Source organism: Phasianus colchicus, chromosome 8, assembly GCF_987193195.1.
Source record: "Phasianus colchicus chromosome 8, bPhaCol1.hap1.1, whole genome shotgun sequence".
Taxonomy (NCBI): domain Eukaryota; kingdom Metazoa; phylum Chordata; class Aves; order Galliformes; family Phasianidae; genus Phasianus; species Phasianus colchicus.
This window is the reverse complement of record NC_143443.1, coordinates 13610106-13631330: the sequence shown is the minus strand read 5'-3', so window position 1 is coordinate 13631330 and position 21225 is coordinate 13610106. Positions and strand designations below refer to the sequence as shown.

At 36.6% G+C, this 21225-nt stretch overlaps 1 protein-coding gene across 1 annotated transcript in view; it reads right to left on the bottom strand.

Annotated features, from left to right (window-relative positions):
- The window catches only part of DLG5 (discs large MAGUK scaffold protein 5), a 97900-nt gene that overhangs the window by 40978 nt on the left and 35697 nt on the right, over positions 1–21225 (bottom strand). The window contains exons 2-5 of the mRNA XM_090144984.1: positions 19084–19152; positions 6636–6801; positions 3188–3331; positions 2522–2705 (exon numbers count right to left, since the gene is read on the bottom strand). Coding sequence (XP_090001110.1) covers positions 2522–2705; positions 3188–3331; positions 6636–6801; positions 19084–19152 — 563 coding nt within the window. The remainder of the gene's footprint in view (positions 1–2521; positions 2706–3187; positions 3332–6635; positions 6802–19083; positions 19153–21225) is intronic.

Genomic DNA, 21225 nt, shown 5'->3' with positions numbered 1-21225 from the left:
GAACTCCATCAAAAGTTCAAAACAAACACATAGCAACCATTCCACACAAAATCAAACACATTTCAACTACCAGACTTGATTTTTTAGCCATTTGCTCCAGAGCTGTGATAGTATAATTTCACTACAAAGTTGGAAAAGATTTTCCCTGCCATGCATATAGATACCATATCACTGACACTTTCAGGTACCTTTACCTCTTCATCTTTTTCTTACATTCAGAGCAAGGACACAGGAGCTGGGACATCTGCAAAGCAGAAACAGTTGCCACCATGCAGCCTGCCCACTTGGCGTGCCCTGCTCACTGCCCACAGGTAGCACAGACCAATTTTTAATGTCAGAATAACACTTCTGTGCACAGACAAGAGAAGAGGTAACATTCTTTAGCCTGATGCTGGTGTCCTTTAACTAAGTGTTCACAAAGCAGTTCAGGAACAAAACTGAGCTTTTGTCAGTCTCAGTAGCACAAGTCACACAGAGCTGGAGGCGTTGTTAGCTAGCATGAGTTACTGAAGCATTATAGAGAAGATAAACATGCCAATATTGCTTCTTATTCAATAGCACACTACTATTCTGTATAATAAAATGTAAGAATATGTAAAGTATATGTTAATTCACACTGTACTCATGAGTACTCTTTTCCTGAAGATTAGCTCCCAAAATAAGTTTGAGAATGGAGTTCTTGAGAATCCAAACAGAAACAAGTCTCTTCTCACTGCCTAAAGCATACATGTACTGTCTTTTCGTTGAAAGCACGCTAAATAATTCAAGAAGGACAGCTATGCCAGAATTTTGACGGAAGTAAGCATAAACTTGGTAAAAGAGATTTCACAGAGGCAGAAAGAAATGCAATAAGCAGGAAACAGAGCAATAAGGAAGGTCTCCTATTCAGAATCTTAGTGTGAGAAAAAGTAAATAGTCCCAGCTGGACCAAGGAAGACAACTACAAGAAACAGTGCGAGCAGCAAGAACATAATCTGGGCAGCTCCTAAACAGCAAATCAATGACAAACTAAGAATAATTCAATCAAAAGTTTGTGCCCTCCAAGGCCAATGAGATGCTGTTTTGACACAGGCTGAAGATGAAACAAGACGTCAGAGTTATCAACAAAAATAGAATTAGACTAATACTGATGAGAAATGACACAGACAAGATAAGGATCTTGGCACCCCTTCAAGACAACATGATTCACTTTGACATGCTGAGAAATGGAGCTATACAACTTTCTCATTGAGAGTAACACACATACTTTAAAGTTTTAATCATGATGCTGTTGACATGAGACTGAATTTCTTTAAATAAATGTTTAAAACGATGCTTCAACCTCCCTTTGTGCTGACAGACAGTTTCAGATTTAGACAATCTCAAAACACATCAACTTGCTCTCGAAGATTTCACACCTCTGCTTTGCAGCCTGACAAGCTGATGCACAGAACAATTACTCCATTTGCCCAGGTTAACAGAGTAAACTATTCCTGCTGCACAGAACATAACTCACATTTTGAATCAATTCACCAAACCACAACAGGACTCTAAAGATGAAAACTTGAGAGGGTTGGGCCACAAGGAAATGCAAATCATCATTCCTTTTTGCACTAGCCCTCAAATACCTCCTAAGGCACCACTTAGCACAGAGAGCTTGTTTTGACCTTTGCACCTCCTACCCTAGCAAATGATTATTTCTGTTTACAAAGGTTTTACTTCTGAAGTCTAATGTTTGACTTGTAAGTTTGTCCTGTGAATCAGAATATACACACTCAAGTAGGATATTCTATTTAGCCATTTCAAATGTTAGTGTAACTATTTTAACTGTCCTGGATGAGAACCATGGACCTGATAGCACCAGTCGCTAATGACAATTCCTCTTGGCTTTCCTTCTTCAGAATACACAAGCAACTTTGCTGTTGAGACTGTTATATACAGCTGTGTAATGCCTTCTTTCAGTTCTGAAAAGACTTTTTTTTGTTTCAAGTTCATAAACATTAACTGATCTACAGTTTTGTCCTCACTCAATAGCACCTGCGAACCTAAATAACCAATTTTCGTTAATTCCCCTAACATTTGTCAGTAAAAGAAAGAAAAATGTCATTCTTTTTTTGTGACACATGGCAAAACAAAACAAAAAAGTATAGCATCCAATCTTAAAGCTAGTCCTGTCCATACATTAATCCAGTACCATAGCCCTTTTTCAATTACTTTGCAACTTCAAACTAGGTTTTTGATGCCTCCCCTATCAACTTAAAAATGCCACATTACGTATGATCTTCATCATGTAAACTCTTCTCCGCATCAAAATCTCTTCATGCTATCTAATATTCTATATCCCTGTTCTTTCTCCAGCTAGGAACAGAAAAAATTAATTCAAATTCACAGTATTGTAACATGTAAGGCTTTTTTTTTTTTTTTTTTAGACTCAGTGAGACATAAAATGTGGCAATGCTACATGCTCATTTTTCTAGACTTATTTGTCAAAGAAAAAGGTTAATGTATTCTTCTAGCACATACATTACAAGCTGTAACTTACCTGCTGCTGCTGGCTGCGTAGGTCTGTTATCTCTTTCTGATCCTCATCGTGAAGCCTTTTCATTTCCTCACATGACTGCTGGAGATGGTTATGTTCTCTCACCAACTGCGTGTTTTTCCTTTTCAAGGTATCCATATCCTCCTTCAGCTGTGACTGGTCACTGAGCAGTCGACTGTGCAATGTGCTGTCGTGGCACAGAAAAACATGTGTGGGGAGATAAATTTGCCCAGAGCGTTCTAACTAGTTTCAAGTAAGAGCTCTCTACCTAGAAAGCAGATCAAACTAACTCAATTCGTCAAATTTGAGAATTACAAGAACCAGAAAAATCAGAGAAGAACATAAAAATAGCAAACTACATTTCCTCCAATTACCTTCTGCTCTCAAATCTGACTACTGGATTGTAATTGCAAGTCAACAACCAGGCTTTCTTTGTCTACATCCCACCAAGCTATGAGGGATTTCTACCTCAAGTTCTCCAAAATAAAACAGGTAGTCCATATTTTTACCATTTCAAATAGTCCCAAATTATTTTTTTTTTATCTGATACATGCAAACATTAATCTTGCAATTAGAGCAGAATAACAGAACAAGAAGTCATTTGTTTACCATAATTTAATATGCTACAATTTAATACTAATTGGTAAATTGCTTCTTACTAATACTTACTGATAAAAATCAGCCTCTTTTGCTGCTTCTTCACACCTTTTTAATGTCTTAGTATGTTGATTCTGCAGGGACTGTAGGTCTGACATGGCTTTCATGCATTGAATCTTCAGTCTTTCATAGTCATGGTTAGGTTTTGGACTAGGCCTAGGAAGGAAAAAGTATCTTTGAAGTTAAACAAACATCACAGAGCTGAGGCTGTTGGACCTTTGCAGCATTTTAAAATTTGCATACTGTTTGAACCAATGTTTTCAAAGCAGTAACTGACACTTCTTTGGATTTTGCGATGCAGTTCAGCATTAAGCTGTTGTGATCTTACTTAAACAAGAGTCAATAACTACACTGATTTGAATGGACTGCTTTAAGTTTTTTTTCTGACTTCTGACCAATGGTACAGTTCCCTTAGTGCACATGCATCTTTTTCTTGCTAAGCTCTTGGAACATCAGTGTAGAACATATCGCCTTGGTAGTGCAGGCTTTTTGTTTCCTGTAGATGAGCTAGAGTGCAGGAAGTTTATATTTTAAAAGGAAAACTAACACTACAGTAGTTATGGTAATATATTTCTAAGACTGTATGAATGAAGTATTTCCTTTTATACCCTGAAACAGATATTGAATTAAAAAAGTAACAATATAATAGAAAAAAAGACATTCCTGAAGACTTGACTTGAACATTCAGTTTCTTTATATGAATATGTGTTTAAATTGTTACTGCAGTCTGTCAGTAAAGGAAAGAATTGATGGGTTCTTTTTTCCCCCCTTCTTCCTGGAGAAAGGGGCAAAAGAGGAGTTACAAGACCTTATTACTGAGCAGCTCAAATACAACTGAGTTTCTAAAAAGTACCTTCACACCTTGCAGACATATGCTAAGCACCTGTGAGTCAGATGTGACTGCTATGTGTTTTCTTATGACTCTCAGCACTGCAGCCATGCAGAATCATTTTTAATTCAGTTCAGTTGCCAGATGAATTTCAGTTCCAGAATCCATGCTGCTGTTCTTGTATGAAGCTAAGAGAGTTCTGGTTGCTTCTAAAGCAGAGCTTACAGCCATTTTGGAGAGAGTATGATGGCAAGAAAGGGAGACAGTGCAATCTGTGCAATAGTGGATTAAATGTGATATGAGACTGAACAAATTAGACATCAACTAATTTTTCTCCTTTTTTTTGCCCTTCAATTGTTTGTTAGAGAAACAGGACCCAGGAGAAGACACACAGACAGCTGTAAGAAACTTCATTTTGAAAGTAGAAAATACAGTGGTGAAAAAGCAAGGAAGCATAATTCCGCTAAATCCAGGTTTTAAACTTTATGATTTTATGAATCATTATTTTCTAACATAAATAAATGTATTAAGTACATTAGGTACACTTTCTAGACATTATCTGTGTTGGTCAATTGCCAGACAGAATAAAAGTCTTCCTCTGAAAGTCATGCCTCATATTTTATTATGTTGAACCACAACGTCAGAGGTGGATGTTGATGATATGGCAGTAAAGGCTGAACCTTCCCATCAATATTCCATTACATTTGTGACAGATGGCAGCAGATGGACAGTCTGACAGAATAGCATTTGATGTGGAAGTGTGAATGAAGGTGTGTCATTGAATCTCTCCATGCAGAATAAACAGCACCCTTTGACATTCATTGACACTTGCTGAATGTTTCTGGAGACCAAACACTGGATGTGAGTACAGTGAGGCCATCAGTGGCACATTTCAACAGCAGTGACAATGATAGTGGGTCACCTCCAATGGTGCAGATTTTTATGAGTGCAGCATGCAGGCTCTTGTCCATTCCTGGTGAAAATGCATAGCTAATAGTGTTGAAAAAGAGTGTTTTGTAGCTGATAATTTACTTTATAGTCTCTTATTGTGTTCCATGAATCTACAGGAGGCATTACTTTCAGAGAGAACTACATATACAGAGTGCACCTTGACCACAATAAGTAATTTGGTCAAAGCTCTGCTTTAGTACTGCAACACGTGTATGCATACAGTCACTCTCATGTGACTCAAGCACAGCATGAGCAATCCTACTCCTGTCCAACAGAGTAACACGTGCTACTCTGATTTAGCTCATCACAATCCACTTCAGTGGTTTGTCTTCCATTACTCTAGGACTTAGTCAACACCAGATTTGAAAAACAGCTCTCAATTTTGCAACCACCTGCCTTCTCAGGCAGCACAGCACAGCACAGCCTACAAACACTTTGCCAGCTGCAGCTATTTCTAAGCATGCCACCATGATTTGTTGAGATTTGCCTCTACAGCACCTGTGTTTGAGAGAACCATTGTGATAGTACAATGTCTTTTAGAGCTGCAAAAGTCACCACCTAAATGGTGGTCTTTCACGTTTCACAATTCAGAGTGGCAGTTGGCAGTGTTGGTGCTTTGACTATTGGAAAGCTAACAATGTTTTTTGTATGAGGAAAGTACAAAATACCATCAAGCTTTCATAAAGCAAAGTAGCATTTTTATATGAGAGCAATAATTTTTTATTTTACTAAAGGAAAAAAAAAGTCAGCTAGTAATCTTCATTCATTTTCCAGCCATCAAATATTTAATTTTTTGGAAGGCAGAATCCTCCATTTTATATAAACCATCCAAACACTGTCCAAACACAATGTTTATTTTAATGAGTTTTCTTTAAGCTGTAAACTTTTATATTTTCCACAACATACAAATCTTAACACTGGCAAAAGATTGATTTGACAATTAAAGAGAGAAAACTAGGACAGGCTAGAGCACAGCTCATCAGAACTTCATTAATAGTATCTGGGATTATAGAGAACAACACTTTAAGCTGTAAAATCCTCAATGCCTAAGCTCTACTGGCTTCACATAAGAAGAATCTCTGTTTGAGTAAGAAATAAACCAAAGCTCTGTCAAAGATGTTGATATTTGACAACCTTTTTCACTCATCACCACAACACTTACAGACCCTCAAGATAGAACACAAAGCTCCCCAGTCCCTGAAGTAGTCTTTCCAACAACCCCAGGGTGAGGAGGCTGGAACAGTCAGCTAAGGAGTAAATAATAAAGTACACAGATTCTTTCATCTCCAGTTAACTGGCTTGAATCTTGAGACCTCTCCTATGGACAAAATTTCAATTAATCACCACTTCAAAGCAGCAAACACTTCAGCCACTGTCTTCCATCTCCTCCCGTAACTAGCAACTAGCTTGTTTTCTTCTCTCAAAATTGATTCAAGTCCTATTCCCCTCAATCCCAAAGCAAAATTGCTGTAAAAAGCAGGAACATGCATTCCACATGCAGCTCTGAAACCTCTATGTGGTCACCCTACATAAACGTCACCACAATGTACGTACCTTAAAAGCAACATAAACACACTGCAGTATTATTACTACTTCACAAGCAAGAAACAAGATACTTGAAAGGTAATGAAGACAAAGTTGAAACATTCACTTCGCTTTTTTTTTTATTTTTATTTTTACCTGCAGTCATCAAAAGTTGATCCAGGAGATGAAAGTGCAAGTCGCTTGCGCAGCTCATCCCTCTCCCGAGTTACCTGTCGGAGCTGAAATAATATTGTCTCCAGCTTCTCACTCATCTGTCTTGTGTCTGATACAGGTGGTGGAGATGATGCTTTACCAGTTGTACCTGACCAAGAGACAATGAATTGACAGTCAGAGAACTCCTCAAAAGAACAAAGCCTGAAATAATACTAATTTTTTGAAAAAAACTATATATATATATATATATTTTTAACAGATTCTTGTTCAAAAACAAATTGTTCAAGTTTTCATCAGTGAACTGACACAAGAAAAACTCAATTCTGTCAGACTTTACATTAGCAGCAGTTACATTATTTGTGTTGCAAGTAACGTTTCCACGAGTAGGTCCCGTGCTTCCTCATGTACTTACAAACTACCATCCAAGAGACAACTGTTGGGCAAAGTAAGAAGAATTAGCCATACGGCTTGCCTAGAAAAAAGGCAAGGCACCTTTGGACTCATAACTGCAAAGACCTCAAACAACAGCAACAAAAAGGTCTTATATAAAAGGTCATTTCCAATGAAGTATCAGGTTCCATGCTTTAAGAAAAAATATAGAAAGAAGAAAACATCAACTTAGCTCAGTGACAGTAGACAAACTGTTACAGCAGAGGGACTCTTCTCCTGATCCTTTAACCTTATAGATAGACTATTTCATAGATATACTATGGCTAGCTTGATTTTTTTTATTCCAGGAAAATTCTGTTTTCACACATTACAACTTATCAGTCATGCATGCAAAGATTTGACTTGGCAGCAAATTAGGAGAGCCAAGCTTCACTTTTAACAACACTGGTTAATGTGAGCACGTTACAATCACTGCAACTGGACAGTACGTGCAGGATCTCATCACTATCATGCTCATCAGAGATGAACAACAATGCCCCACTATCTTTTTGGTATCTCATATCAATACAAAGAGATTGGCCCACAGAACGCAAAAACTCCCTCCAGTTTTTAACTAGAACTTCCCGTTCTTAAGTTTCCACAGCAAACTAACTTCAGGGCTAGGGCTAACATACACAGAGCATCCAGTATAATAGGATCCCTGTTCTTATTCCCTTCAGCTGTTAATGCAATTGTGTAACAAGAATTTCTGAGCACAGACTATTCTTTTATTCTAACTATTGCATAGTTAGAATAATGCATATGAATGCTTTGATAGTTAAAAATTGCAGGAACATCCCACATTCTGTAGAAAGATACAAGGCACAGACTCACACTGCTCTAAAGAACTTTCAACAGAGCCTACATTTAGGTTTTTCTCCTGCTACTCCTTCATTCAAGAGTAACCTCTTCCATGAAGGCTAGGGATCTCACACTAATAAAACACAGTTGTATTTATTTTATTTCCTAAAACAGGAATTATTCAACATAATTCTTAATGAAAGATTATTCAGAAACAGCATGCACTATTCCAGGCTCATGTTGTAATGAATAAACAGGAAATAATAAATGAAAAAGTCAAAATGCATGTCCATTTGGAACAGTATAGACATGTTAATGAGAAAAGCAGTTTCATCAACATGTGAAGAAGTAGACAATATTTTAAAAATATATTTTAAAATTATAATTCCTAATCCAGGAACTGACAGGGTGCACAGTCTTGGGTAGATTCAATCCCCAAGCTATGCCAGGCAAGGCAAGACTGCTTTAAATAAAATCAAGCTATCTAGCCTTAGGAAAGAAGTTCCTGGACAAATGTGTAGTCATTAACCTTATTACCAGAAACAGTTATTTTTCATTAACCTGTCACTTTTTATATTTACACTGGAAAACTATTTTTGCATGTAAAGTACAATGATGATATTGTCAACATATATTAACACCAGTGAAGATTTAAGAGCTATAAAAACAATATTCCCTCTAATCCAAGCCCCAAAAACGTATCTTTGTTCGATAATGACTTCACATTTTTAATAATTGTATAATGTTAAATTTGTGGACATTCCAAAAAGGTTCAGTAAACTTCTCTTTCATCAGAAAAATTCAATACTCTCCATTTCCTTGAAAGGGTTTTTATAGTTGAACGCTAAAAGCTTTTCACTGCATCTGACATCCTGATGCAATATAAGGGAAGTGACCTGTGCTTCCAGCTTTATATTCTTTTTCCATCTGACTGCATATTTACACAACAGTACTTCCTTTCTGCATTTTAACCACTCAAACTGGTCTTAAAATCTACAAGCCTAAAGGCTAAATTTCCATTATCCAAATGATGCCACCTTACAACTTACTTGCTTCCTCGGATAATCCGGATTTGTTAAAATGGATATACTGCACGTCTTGACAAGTGCAACTCATCCATCTGCTTAGTAAGCCCCAGAACTCCTTTTCCATATCAGCTCCCCTCTGATGCCGAGGATCCAGCAATACAGCCACATGCTGCCAGCCTCCAGGTAGGCAGCACTCCACTGCCTCCAACAACAGCCCCACAGTGGGGGCACTACGTTCAAAATCAGTTCATGCAGTATATGCATGAAGTCCTGAGTACACATTAACTGAATCAAAACCAAAGTTTTGCATTTTATAAAAGAAAAGCAGTTACAACAGAAGCTGAAGCAATTACATCCTCTGCAGTTTAAACATGCGACTTCATGGAAGTCACAAAGATCCACTGACGTAGTAATTATCAAATACAATTTTTGATGGTTACTCTAATAATCAACATTTGAAGAGATAATACAGCCACATAGATACTACTGCAGTTAGCTTCATTTGCATGTCACTCCCAATACTTCGGGATAGGGCAGCACACTTTTTGACTAAAAATAACATTTTAAGAGGAATGGGGCTGGGAAACTTGTTAAACTGACTAAGATGTACCACAACACTGAATCAGTACAATGTTGAGGTGGGAAAACAAGTACCAACAGATGAACAATTATTTTTAAGAAATAATATGAAAATACCTTAAGTTATAACACACACATTTTCCTTTTTGAGAAATACACTTGTATGAGTATTAACCAATTTAAAAGGCAGTCATCAGCTAACAGAATGCTTGTAATTGTATTTCAATTTTTTTCAAGTCTTTTTATAAATGTGTGCCAATTTTTGCTTGAAAACAATCAGCCTAGTCTATGTACAGCTGATCCTCCTCACTGCTTCAATTTAAAAAGAAATCAACATGGATGTCCTGAGTATCATTTCTTTAAGGTCCTGTAAGTCATGAGAGAATACGTTAAAAAAACACTTGCAAAATAAGACAAAAGATGTGTTGCAAACAGGGTTTCTCCCCAAGCTCAGGAACACTTATTCTAGCTGCAGGAAAATCTGTGCTAAAATATTTACTTTCATTCAATAATTTATGTGCTCTAGAATGGAATTACATAACAGAATCTATCATTTGATGCATTTCTTCAGATGCATCTTTAGAAGTGGTCTTGAAATAACGGAGACAGTGGAATAGAACTGCCTTGTAGGTGAAATAAAACATTAGTAAAAACAGCAGCAGTCCATAGAGAAAGGGAAACTGAAAGGTACAATACTGAACTGTGTTGAAGAGCGTCGTCTGACAGACAGAAAACCTAATAGGTTATGAAAGCAGTGAGGATCATGTAACATGCAAGAAAAAGAATGTGCAACACTCCAGTATTTATTTTACTAAAGAATATAATACCCTAAACAAACCCGCCGGCATGCAAAATAAACTTTCAACTTAGATAAACTTAAGACTTTAGAAAGTGCTGAGCAGTCCTACTGGAAAGATCAACGTGAATGAAAATCTACAACCCGGTACTCAGAAATTGCAAAGAAAGGCAAAAAGTACTAATTATATCATTTTGAAAAGCTCTTGCAGAGAACTTTCATATGGAGAGATTACAACAGAGATTAAAGTCTGTATCATAGCCAGGGAAATACAGTTGGAACTTCTGTATTTGAATAGCCAGCAGCTCCTGGTGGGAATGATCAAACCTAACGTTTATCAGGTTAATAAGTGCAGCAGAATCATAACCTGGGCTCAGGTACCCCATCCAAACAGAGCGGGACTGCTGCCGGGCAGTCGCTGCACACCAACCTGAGGCTGAGGCTCCACTGATGCTCACTGCCACAGCTTCCCCCACAGCAAGCTCTGAGCATCATTTCATCATACTGTTTAATAGCCCAAAAAGAAAACTGCTGACACCAAAACGGTTTCCTGAATGCACTGACTGATAAAGGGATGTAGGGAGTAGGGAAAGACATCATGTTCCAGACATGCTGTCTAGAGTGCAGGAGGTGTGGATTCACACATGCTGCATTCCCAATCAGATTACTACAGATTGAATCTTCAGGAATCCCTTCTTCTGCCAAAGACTGATACTGAGGCACGTAAAACGTTGTGGTCAGATCATGCATTTTCAAGCTCAATTTATGCAGAATCATTAGGAGGTTAAGAACTAATTCAAACTGATTTTTTGGAGGCAATGAAAAAAAAAAAAACCCACAAAAAAAACAAAAGCAAGTAAAAAAAAAATGCCAACCCACAACTCCCTCTTCTCTGAGAGTATTAATTAGTAAAGTTAATTTCTTAATTTCTTTGTGACTACTGCTTTCTGTTTATTTGCCCGTTATTTGTTTTATTTTTTATTTTTTAAATCAGGACATCACATTCATTGAGTAATTCTTGGGTGGCTCTGAAGTGACAAAAAAATGCATGACTATACTTAAACCCATAGCTACCAGGAAATGGACGCTATAAAAGTCAGTGAGAATACAATAACGCAATTCAAAGTGCTTGTTACTGAAAAGAAGGTGGTTAATAGCAAACAGACTGAAAATTAGGCAAAGAGATTAAGGATTACCTATATGATTCATAAACTGAACTGAGTGAAAAAGAAGTGTGAAGTTCTAAGTTTGTGGAGGAGCGTGGGTATTTCGTAACGTTTGTTTCCAGGAAACAAAACATGTACTACTTAGATCAAAGGACAAGAAAATTACACAGGATTTAGATCTATAAAAAGAGGTTTAACTTGACTATTGAAATGTTACAGGAATATGACTTTTGAATAGAGGTTGATTATCAAAGCCAATCACTGGGATAAACAAAAGGATTCCAGCAGAATGTATTGGTAGTGTTCCTGTTAAATTTTCTCCTTTTTCATGGCCCTTCAGCAGGTGCAATGTTAGCATATACTGACAAAGGAACAAGCAACAGCTGTTATATTTATCAATTGTAAACTTTGTTTGCATTAGTTAAAAAAAAAAAGAAAAAAATCAAAAGCAAAAAAATCCTATAAGCTGGCTGTCAAGGAGGAGCAAACAATTGGAAAACACTTTTTCGAACAATGGAAGCGTGTTTATCTATGAAAGGGTATCATAACCCATACCTGCCAGCAAACACTTCCTATGCACAGTAAAAACAATTACTACCTTGTTATGCACAGCTGTATAAAGTATGAAGCAATAAATGGAAATCGCAGCAATGTAAAAGGACAGCTATTAGAATGACCGACATGAAATTTGGAAGCAGTAAAAGAGACCATGCTGGGAATTATCATCAGATGGAAGAGATGTAAGTTTGCTCTGGAGTAAGAATTAATGGCCTCAGATTAAATATTTGAATTGTGTTTACTGAAAAAATACCTTGTCAGGATGATAAGTTAACAAAGAGTTAAGCAAGGAAACACTGTTGGTTAAAGTAAAAATTGGAATAGATCAGTGAGAACAGATAGATAGCACCTGGTGGCTGCAGTCAAAATCATAGTGCCAATGACAATGTTTGTTAGAGACTGGAATGGCAATTGACTCAGAAAAAATAGGTATGTAAACAAGGGGCGGGGAGAGAACAACAAAACAACTAGAAGGATGATAACTGAAGAGCCTAACGCCTGGAATAATAGTATGGTATAAACTGGAAGACAGGATCTAGAGTATGCAATGAGCAGTGAAAAGCTGACAGTTGTAACCACAATTCAGAGATGTAGCTATGGAAAGAAGGAAAGGATATATATGGGAAAATGGAGGGCCTCTTCCATCCTGAATAACCTCTCATTAGTATTCTGGTATATTTTTGAAGAATGGAAGACTATGCAACACCATTCTGTTAAAAATGCATCATAAAAAAGCTTAACACAGACTACCTTCAGAGCCACTGCCTGATTCCTGAGTGTAGCTGCGGGTTTCTATAAAATGTATCTTGAAAAAATAAAATAAAATAAAATACTGTGCAGCAAGTAAAGGAAGATTTTTTTTTTTTTTTTTTAAATGTAATGAAAGAAAACTTTGATGCTCTGTAATAGTACAAAGGTAGGTTAAAAAAAAAGTTCAGTTCCAGGAACTATAATCCTGTCATAGTAACATGCTACTTAGGTCAACAGCATTTTACTGGAGGTTGCAAAAGTACTGTATCTGAAGTCTTGAAACACAGCCTTTAAGCCAATTCATAGAGACTTTTTCAAAGAACACGGGCCAGAACGATGACTTACCTGTTTATTCTAAAATGAGAAAAAGGAAATTGACTTTGGAAGAAAAGGGAAAGAAAATTAAAAAATATTAAAGAAAAGATACGAAGTAAGTAAGTAATAGAATAGAAAATAAAAGATAGGAAATTAAGTAAATCCAGACAGGCATAGAAATTAACAAAGATACTGTGTTAGTACACAGTATTGTAAACAAATTTGGCAGCATCATGCTGAAACATAAGTAGAATGGTATTCAGCTGATGCTCTATCATCTGCAGACGATGTATCAGATCTCAAGCCTTCTATCTTACTTTCATGTTCAAAACAATATCCTCTGGGATATGCAATGTGCAAAAATACTTAAAACATTTTAAAAGCATACTTCAAAAATGCAACAATTTTGGTCTTGGTTCTTTATTCAGAGTGGTATATGAAGGCAGACAAAATAACTTGAGATTCATGGTACTTACAGCATTTCTGTAAGTTGCCAGCAATTTAATATTCATTCAAAGTACTCCGCAATGCCTCCTGAAGCAGCTGGAAATAATTAGCATCTCTTTCTTTCTCTAACATTACGTTTACAGACAATTACAGACAATGCTATAAAGCCCAGTAGTTGATACTGTCTAGAATGGACACCATACAGCAAGAAATATATAGAGACTGAAATTAAACTGCCATTCAAAACTTAAAGCTATATTACATTGAGAAAAAAAAAAAAGTCCAAGACACACATTCCTTAATACTTCCACTATTTTGTCTATCTCTTAAGTCATCTGCCCTTTGCAATCCATCCATTTCTTAACATAAAGGGCAACTTCCCCACCCCTCCTGCCCTGCCTATCTCTTCTAAAAAGCTTGTAGCCCTCAATCATAGTATTCCAGCTGTGTGATTTGTCCCATCATGTTTCCGTGAAAGCAATTAGGTCATAGCATTTTATTTGCAAAGCAGCTTCCAACTTCTGCTCATTTCTCATGCTTGTGTCCATTGGTGTTGGGGCACTTCAGGTGGGCTACACACAGGGTTACTTTTTCAGATGAGCTCTCCTGAATTCCTCTGGGACAAACCTGAAGTTCTCCCCTGCAGTTTCATAAAGTGACATTGTCTCCCAGCTCTACTCTGTCACTAAGCTGTATATCCCCTCCTCCCGGAGAGGACATCTAAGTCACCTCCCTGCTCCAGGTGGCCATTAGGCACTGGGTATCCAGTACTGTGTTACACAAGTTCACCTCAGCGCTTGGTAATATTTATCTCCAAAAATCATAGATGTTAAGTGACTGAGTGCACCATATAAATCAACACATTATTTTAAAAAATCTTTCTTTATTCTGTACTGTCTTCTCCTCCATAACCATTACTGGTCAACCGGGAGATCAGCCAGTGCCTGTCACATACAGTGCCGTTGCTGGGCTCCACCTCATTCCTAAGTGACACTTGGTTTGTGCTTGGCACACCAGGCACTCCATAAATAATTATTCTGATGTCAGAGATGCAGGATTGTAGCTCCACTGAGAGAGTATACTGAGCACAAATAGTGGGTAGATGAAGGATGCTTCTGTTTACACACAAATATCTTTGTGATTAACAAAGAGAAAGAGATAAGAAACAAAATACAGAGAGAATACAACAAGCTAATAAGGATTTTTCATCCTTTGGGGGGAAAGAAGATGGGGCCGAAGCACAACAGTGGGATGCAGGAATTGTGAAAGCTTATATCTCTTTGGTCAATCAACACTGATTTATTTTTTTTTCCTCTCCTCAGTACTCTCCCTATCCACACTACCTATTTCACATACACAGCATGAACTTCATTCATACAGCAGAAAGAAAAGGAAGGAAACTTAAGGGAACAAAGAAAACACAATCATCTAACGAAGTTTTGAGTGGCAAGGAAAATAGAGAAGGAAGAACTCGTATAGCGTAAGGAACTGTTTCTCTGTATTTTTATTTATACACAGGCAAAAGAAAAAATATAGGACAGATCCATCTACGAAGTTCCTGCTCCAGGACCGCCACCCTAACTCAGTGGCTTCTTCTACCATATGCACACAGTACATCCACAGGTGGCAGGAAGTTCATTCTTCCTGCATACCTCATTCCCTGCAAGACTATCTCAGCAAAAAAAGTGGATGACATGGCAGTACATTGGACAGAGTGGTTCTGAACTATTCTGCGAGTCACATCGATAACACTGTATGTGTTACATCATTCCTTGCTCTCTTTTCCTACCAGAACTATGACAACTACTGAAGACTTGGAGGAAAAAATTCATTATGAATATGTACCAACAACATGAAAGGAGAGCAATTTCATGAGCTGATGCCAAATCCTATCTACGTCTGTGCTTACCTATTTTTGGACAGTGAAAAGTGCATAAAACATTCAAACAATTGCTGCAGTCAATGAAAGGAAACCTGGCTCAGTTTCAAGAATCTCACCTAATAGCTAATCATGTAATCATATTGCTACTGTATGGCATCCTTGCCAGGAAAATCCTATTTCCTTCCACTCTAAACATGAAAACCCCAGCAACATCATTCTTATATATAAGTCACTCTGTACCTTAGTTTACTGTAGGGAAATGAGTGCAAAGGGACTAGTTATTACCATCTGGCTAACTGTAGAAAGAAAGGAAAAAAAGTGTTAACCATTAAAAAAACAACACACAAAACCAACAACTACAAAGTCACTGGGGATCAGACAAAAACCTTTTGCAAGATTTATTTTACAATTTTCAAAACTCCCCTGCCTTCCTATAGGACATATGCATTTCATGGTCATAGCAACAAGGCTATTGTGGTAATAGAAAAGCTCACTGATCAAGACAATGATTTGATAAAATTAAAGTAGTCACTCTTTATTTACAGCGTATTTACAGCTGTATCTTTACAATTTATTTTTCTCACCTTGAAGCTAACAGCCAGACACTTAAGTTTTTCTCTAATAGAGGGCCTTTGCCTCTCCCAAACAGGCATTTTTCCTCTTTCACAGTGAAAATTCAGGTATCAATGGATGGATGAGGTCATTTTCTCATCTTTCTGTAGGAACTGCTGCTTCTCTGATGAATGTTACCATAGGCTTGTCCTACCACAAGGGTCCAACCTCCTGCCTGGCTGCTGAAAACCCACATACACAGAGCATGCAACAGGAAAAATAGAGTCCAACACACAAACTGGAGCAAAACAGAACAACTGCGAGGAATCTGCAGTGCTGCATTACACCACACACTGAATGCCCTTCCTACAGTCATCTGTTGTCCTTCATTACCAAAACTCTCAAGACACAGCTAGTCCGTTTCTCCTGATTGAAAGAAACAAATAAATAATAGATAACTAGCTAAAAAGCACTAAAAATATATAAACATCAATAGTATTACACAACAAAAAAATATTTCAATGAGGAAGCATCTGAGATGGACAGAATTAAGTTAACATTAAGCAACTGAAGATAAATAATGTGTTTACCTTATTATGATATTTTCCAGTCCCATTGAAAAAAAATCAGTTAGCAACAATTTACTCCTGCATTCATAAAGCAATGGAGAAAGATCTGTGGTACCACAACAGGTCACAAAGCTCACAGACTGATATACAAAAAATAATTTTGTACTTCAGCATCACGTTTGTCAGTCTCACACAAAATACTATCTGCAGATCAAGTACGTTCAAGTATAAACATAACAGTTCATTTATGTCATATTACTATAATTAATCAGTTTGTGGAGGGCATTTATACTACCTCCAACAACATCAGTGATGAAGTAGATATCACAATTTTACAGAACAAACTTTCCTATCAAGAATCCACCTATCACTAAAAACATTTAAAATAAATAAATAAGTTACCCCAAACTGTTTACCACTACCTACCGACTGTCAGCTCGGGAAGTTACCTGAGCCAGAGGTTTCACCTCCATTAACAAGTTCAATTGTTTGGCAAGCTCATATCAAATTTAAATACCTGGAATATTCTCTATCATGAGTTGCTAGAGCACAGTTGATAGAATCACCTCAATTGTGTAACATCCTGGAACTATTTCAGAAAAAGATAATTCAATTAAGAATGCTAGCATCAGAAACTACCTGAAACAATGGCTAGGATGATTAAGATTGGAAAGAAAAGATAAAACACAGGGACATCCTCTTCTCTAGTTACTTTATGAACTATGGAGTATAAAGACAGTGAACGGAAGTTTCTATCATATCTCCTAGTTGGGAGACACTAAGATGTATTATCAGCTTATTTAACTGGGCTTAATTAGTCTCCCTTCTCATTTTCTCTGAAAGCTCAAATGTGTTTCCACATTGTTTGACAAAAAGAAGCAAAGCACATCAGAAACAAAAGTGTGTTTAATATTAACAGTAAGTGTTCTGAACTCAGAAAACATAAAATATAGTTCTTCTCTGCCCCATAAAGAAGATACATGTGACTGGAGAAAATAAAATATTCCCTTTATATGCATATTTGACATTGATAGTTGTGCACAATATATTCCAAAGCTTACACTGACTCCAAACTATGAGCTATTCACCTTTTTCTACTAACACTTTCATTTCACAGAAAAAAACCTTATTTCCACTGCCCTATACAGCCCTTGAAAATATATTCCAGTGAGCCAGGTTGTGGTGGAGATCAGTGGTGGAAGGAAGATGCTTCTAAACAGTGAAACACTGAAGAAACTCAGGTTTTGTTGGGATTGCATTCAAATAAGTCATAAGAAGCCTTTAGAGAATTGGCATGCAAACACCTTCTGTTATGATGGCTTGTCACTCAACAAATCTGTCTGTATTAAAACCTCACAGCAGCTTTGAAGTGACTTGAAAACACATCTATTAGGACATACTGGCTATTAAGTAGAGAGAATTTGCTACTGATATTAGATCACATTTAAAATATTTTACCTTATAGAACAAGATGTGTGAGAGAGAAAATGATTTGGAGAAAAATAATTATATTCATGAATAACAAATCTGTAACCAGACTGTAAAGCAAATGTCACCTTCAAACAAGGAACTCTCCTGAATTGGATAAAAATAAGACTAACATGTCACAACTTCCCATACATTCAGTCAACCTTAAAACCTTATTTCTGCACATTGGAGTTAAAAGCTCATCTTGATGACTGCAACAGATGTCTACACACATCCTTAAACAGACAACTGACTTGCCTGATGCTGTCAAGGAACTCTACAGATGCCTGACACAAAATTGGAACTTTAAATATGTGAAAGCCTACATTCCCCATCCACAGCAAATTATTTTCACAATAAAAGTATTTCTATAAGAAAATAAGAAAAAGTCTTCTCTATAAGAAAAGGAAAACTGACAGCGATCACAGCTGTTCTGAGATCACCTTGCTGTTGAAGGGCTGCTGTCCACATTCTTTTTTCCTTTAGTCTTTTTTTTTTTCTCCCCAAATATTTTGTTTCCCAAGGCTTTAAAATTACAGAAAATGAAGCAGCTTATTACACTCAGGAAAAAAAAAAAGTTAAAGCTTACACTCACTTCCAAAAGTTTTAAAATATTAATAGCCAAGTTCATAGCCTTTTAATATCCGTGATGCTTTAGACCAACTACAATTCTAATATCTACATAAATATATACATACATATTTATCTGTAAATATGTATCTGTAAATATGCATCATTATACACGATATATACATATATCATGTATATCTGTAAACACAGATACCTAAGACTCATAGAAGCCTAAACAGTGACATTTTTACATTACTACAGTAATTTGCAGCATAGTTACATAATTTGATGTAACAGATCTTATTGGCAACAACTATGCGTAGCTACAAAAATTGTGAACTTGTACTACACAAAAAGGGTACACTTATTTCTTGTAAAGATGCATGGCTGTATAATACAGTTCAACTTCTCTTCTGTTACAACTTCTATCCTTCCACCTTGAAAAAGACAACTTTAAAACTACATTATCCCAGCAGCCAAAAGATTTGTTCATCAAGTTTTTAAATTAATCCTTTACTCACCAATGCTACTCAGAGAACTGCTGCTTTCAGAATCAGAAGGCATTATGGACAGCACGCTGTAAGTAGATCCTAAAATTAGAAAAAGATAGACAGTATTACTTTTTTTTTTTTACCCTCACAAAATCAAGCTAACCATTTGTTTTTTTGACTGTAAAAGCCAAACCCACTGAATGGTATTTAAGTGGACAAATGTTATCAAAGCTTAAAAAACTAGTAGGAAATGGATAACTTGTAAATGAATGCAACACCATGCACTGAGCAGGAAATGGTTTCAGCTAAAATGGTAAAAAATGAACACAGAAAAAATACAATAGTTATTCCTGATGCACTTAAAACACCAAGTTTTTTCTTTAAGTATGAAGACTGAATGATGTCTGCAATGACTGTCAGAATATACTTTGGTTACTTGTCAAATGGAGCTCTTGCTCCATTTGTCTTACTGACTTTATTTCTTTCCTCTAACTTCTCACACTTTGAAACATAATTTCACCAGTAAACAGATTTTACTTGCATTCATTTCGACTTTGGGTATCTGACCTTTTTAAGGGAGCTATCTGATGTCATTGACAGTATTGACATCAGGTTTTTCCATATGTATATAAATAGATGGGGCGCCTTTTATTTCAGTTTGTTCAGAAATGCACCAGAAGAACTAGAAAAACGGGCCCCGATTCAAAAGCTTATGAATTAATCAGCTCCACCATCCCTCAACAAACAAGATCAGCATCTCACAGCAAAGAAAGGGAGAGATTATGTGGGCAAGTGATTTGAAATCTGATTCATTTTCAGCAGCAACTAGAACATGAGCTCAAAGATAAATTCAGTATTTTCAGGAGCTGCCTTTCTCCTGTGATCTTTCTTTCTGTGTTTTGCTATGCGTTTCTTCCAAGCTCTTTGAAATTAAAAAATGAAAGCTAAGAAGCATGAGATTAAACACACGGGCATATTTTTCAAATGGATTAAAGAAATACTAATTTTTGCTCATCTCCTGCACTTCCTTAGGAAAAGGAGTAACACCTGTTACAATATCAGATGAAAGAAAGATGAGATGAAGAAAGAAAATTAGGCTGACAACACAAGCAGTAACACCAAAGTGAAATGAAAATAAATAAATAGATCAATCAATGGGGACATGATTTCCAGCCAGACTGAAGTGGAAGGATTAGAAATAAATGGAAAACTGAAAAAACAGCTCAATGTATTGAACAAATTAGACCAACACAGAGAACATCACATAAAAAACTGCATGAGACTCCAGCCTAATGAAATCTGCATGCCAAGATGTGACACTCGGCAATGTAAAATCATCCACTTCCTCCAAAAACTTACATACGAGTCCCACATGGAAACAAAGTTTAGGTGATCTTAAACTGCTGCAGCTTCTTCTTTAAAGTGGAAACATAACATGTTTTCATCACAGAAACACTGAATGAGTTTTTTCCACCTTTCACAGAATTGTTGAAAGAGACCCAATTGCAACAACCACAATAACAATAATGGAAGACACAGAAGCTTTGTAAACCCCAATTTACAAAGAATTAATTTACTATTTTGTGAATGATCAGGGTATCCTTGTGTGTCCAGATAGATACACAGGATAGTCTTTTAATTAGGGTACATCAAGTTTGTATGACCTGGATCTTGCTTCAAGTCCTTTCCATGCAATCTTTACTAAGTCTTTACTAAATCATCTATTTGTTACAGTTTCCCAACTATAAGCATTTGAGGGGAGGGAAGATTAGCTGATCCAGTTGAAAAGCTCTGAAGATGGCCTATTACAGAAGTCCAAAGCAAAATAGAAATAAGCACAGGCTTTTCTACCTGACACCTCAGTCATCTTCTCAACACACAGATTTAAGAATCAGTATGTGAAATTTAATAAATGCTTAAAACATATTCTGATGCTCAACATACATCATCTTCAATTTTCAAAATGGATCACATTAGATTAAGACATATTTGTAACACTACTTGGAAGTAATTACTACTATAAATCTGTATATAAGTAACAGCTACAGCTACGTTATCTTCAAGTAATACAGTAACTCTTGTGAAAGCAGTTGACATTAAAATACTACTACCTATACAGCAACCACAGAATGAAAGACTTACAAACTTAACACAGAAGCTGAAGGAAAAATC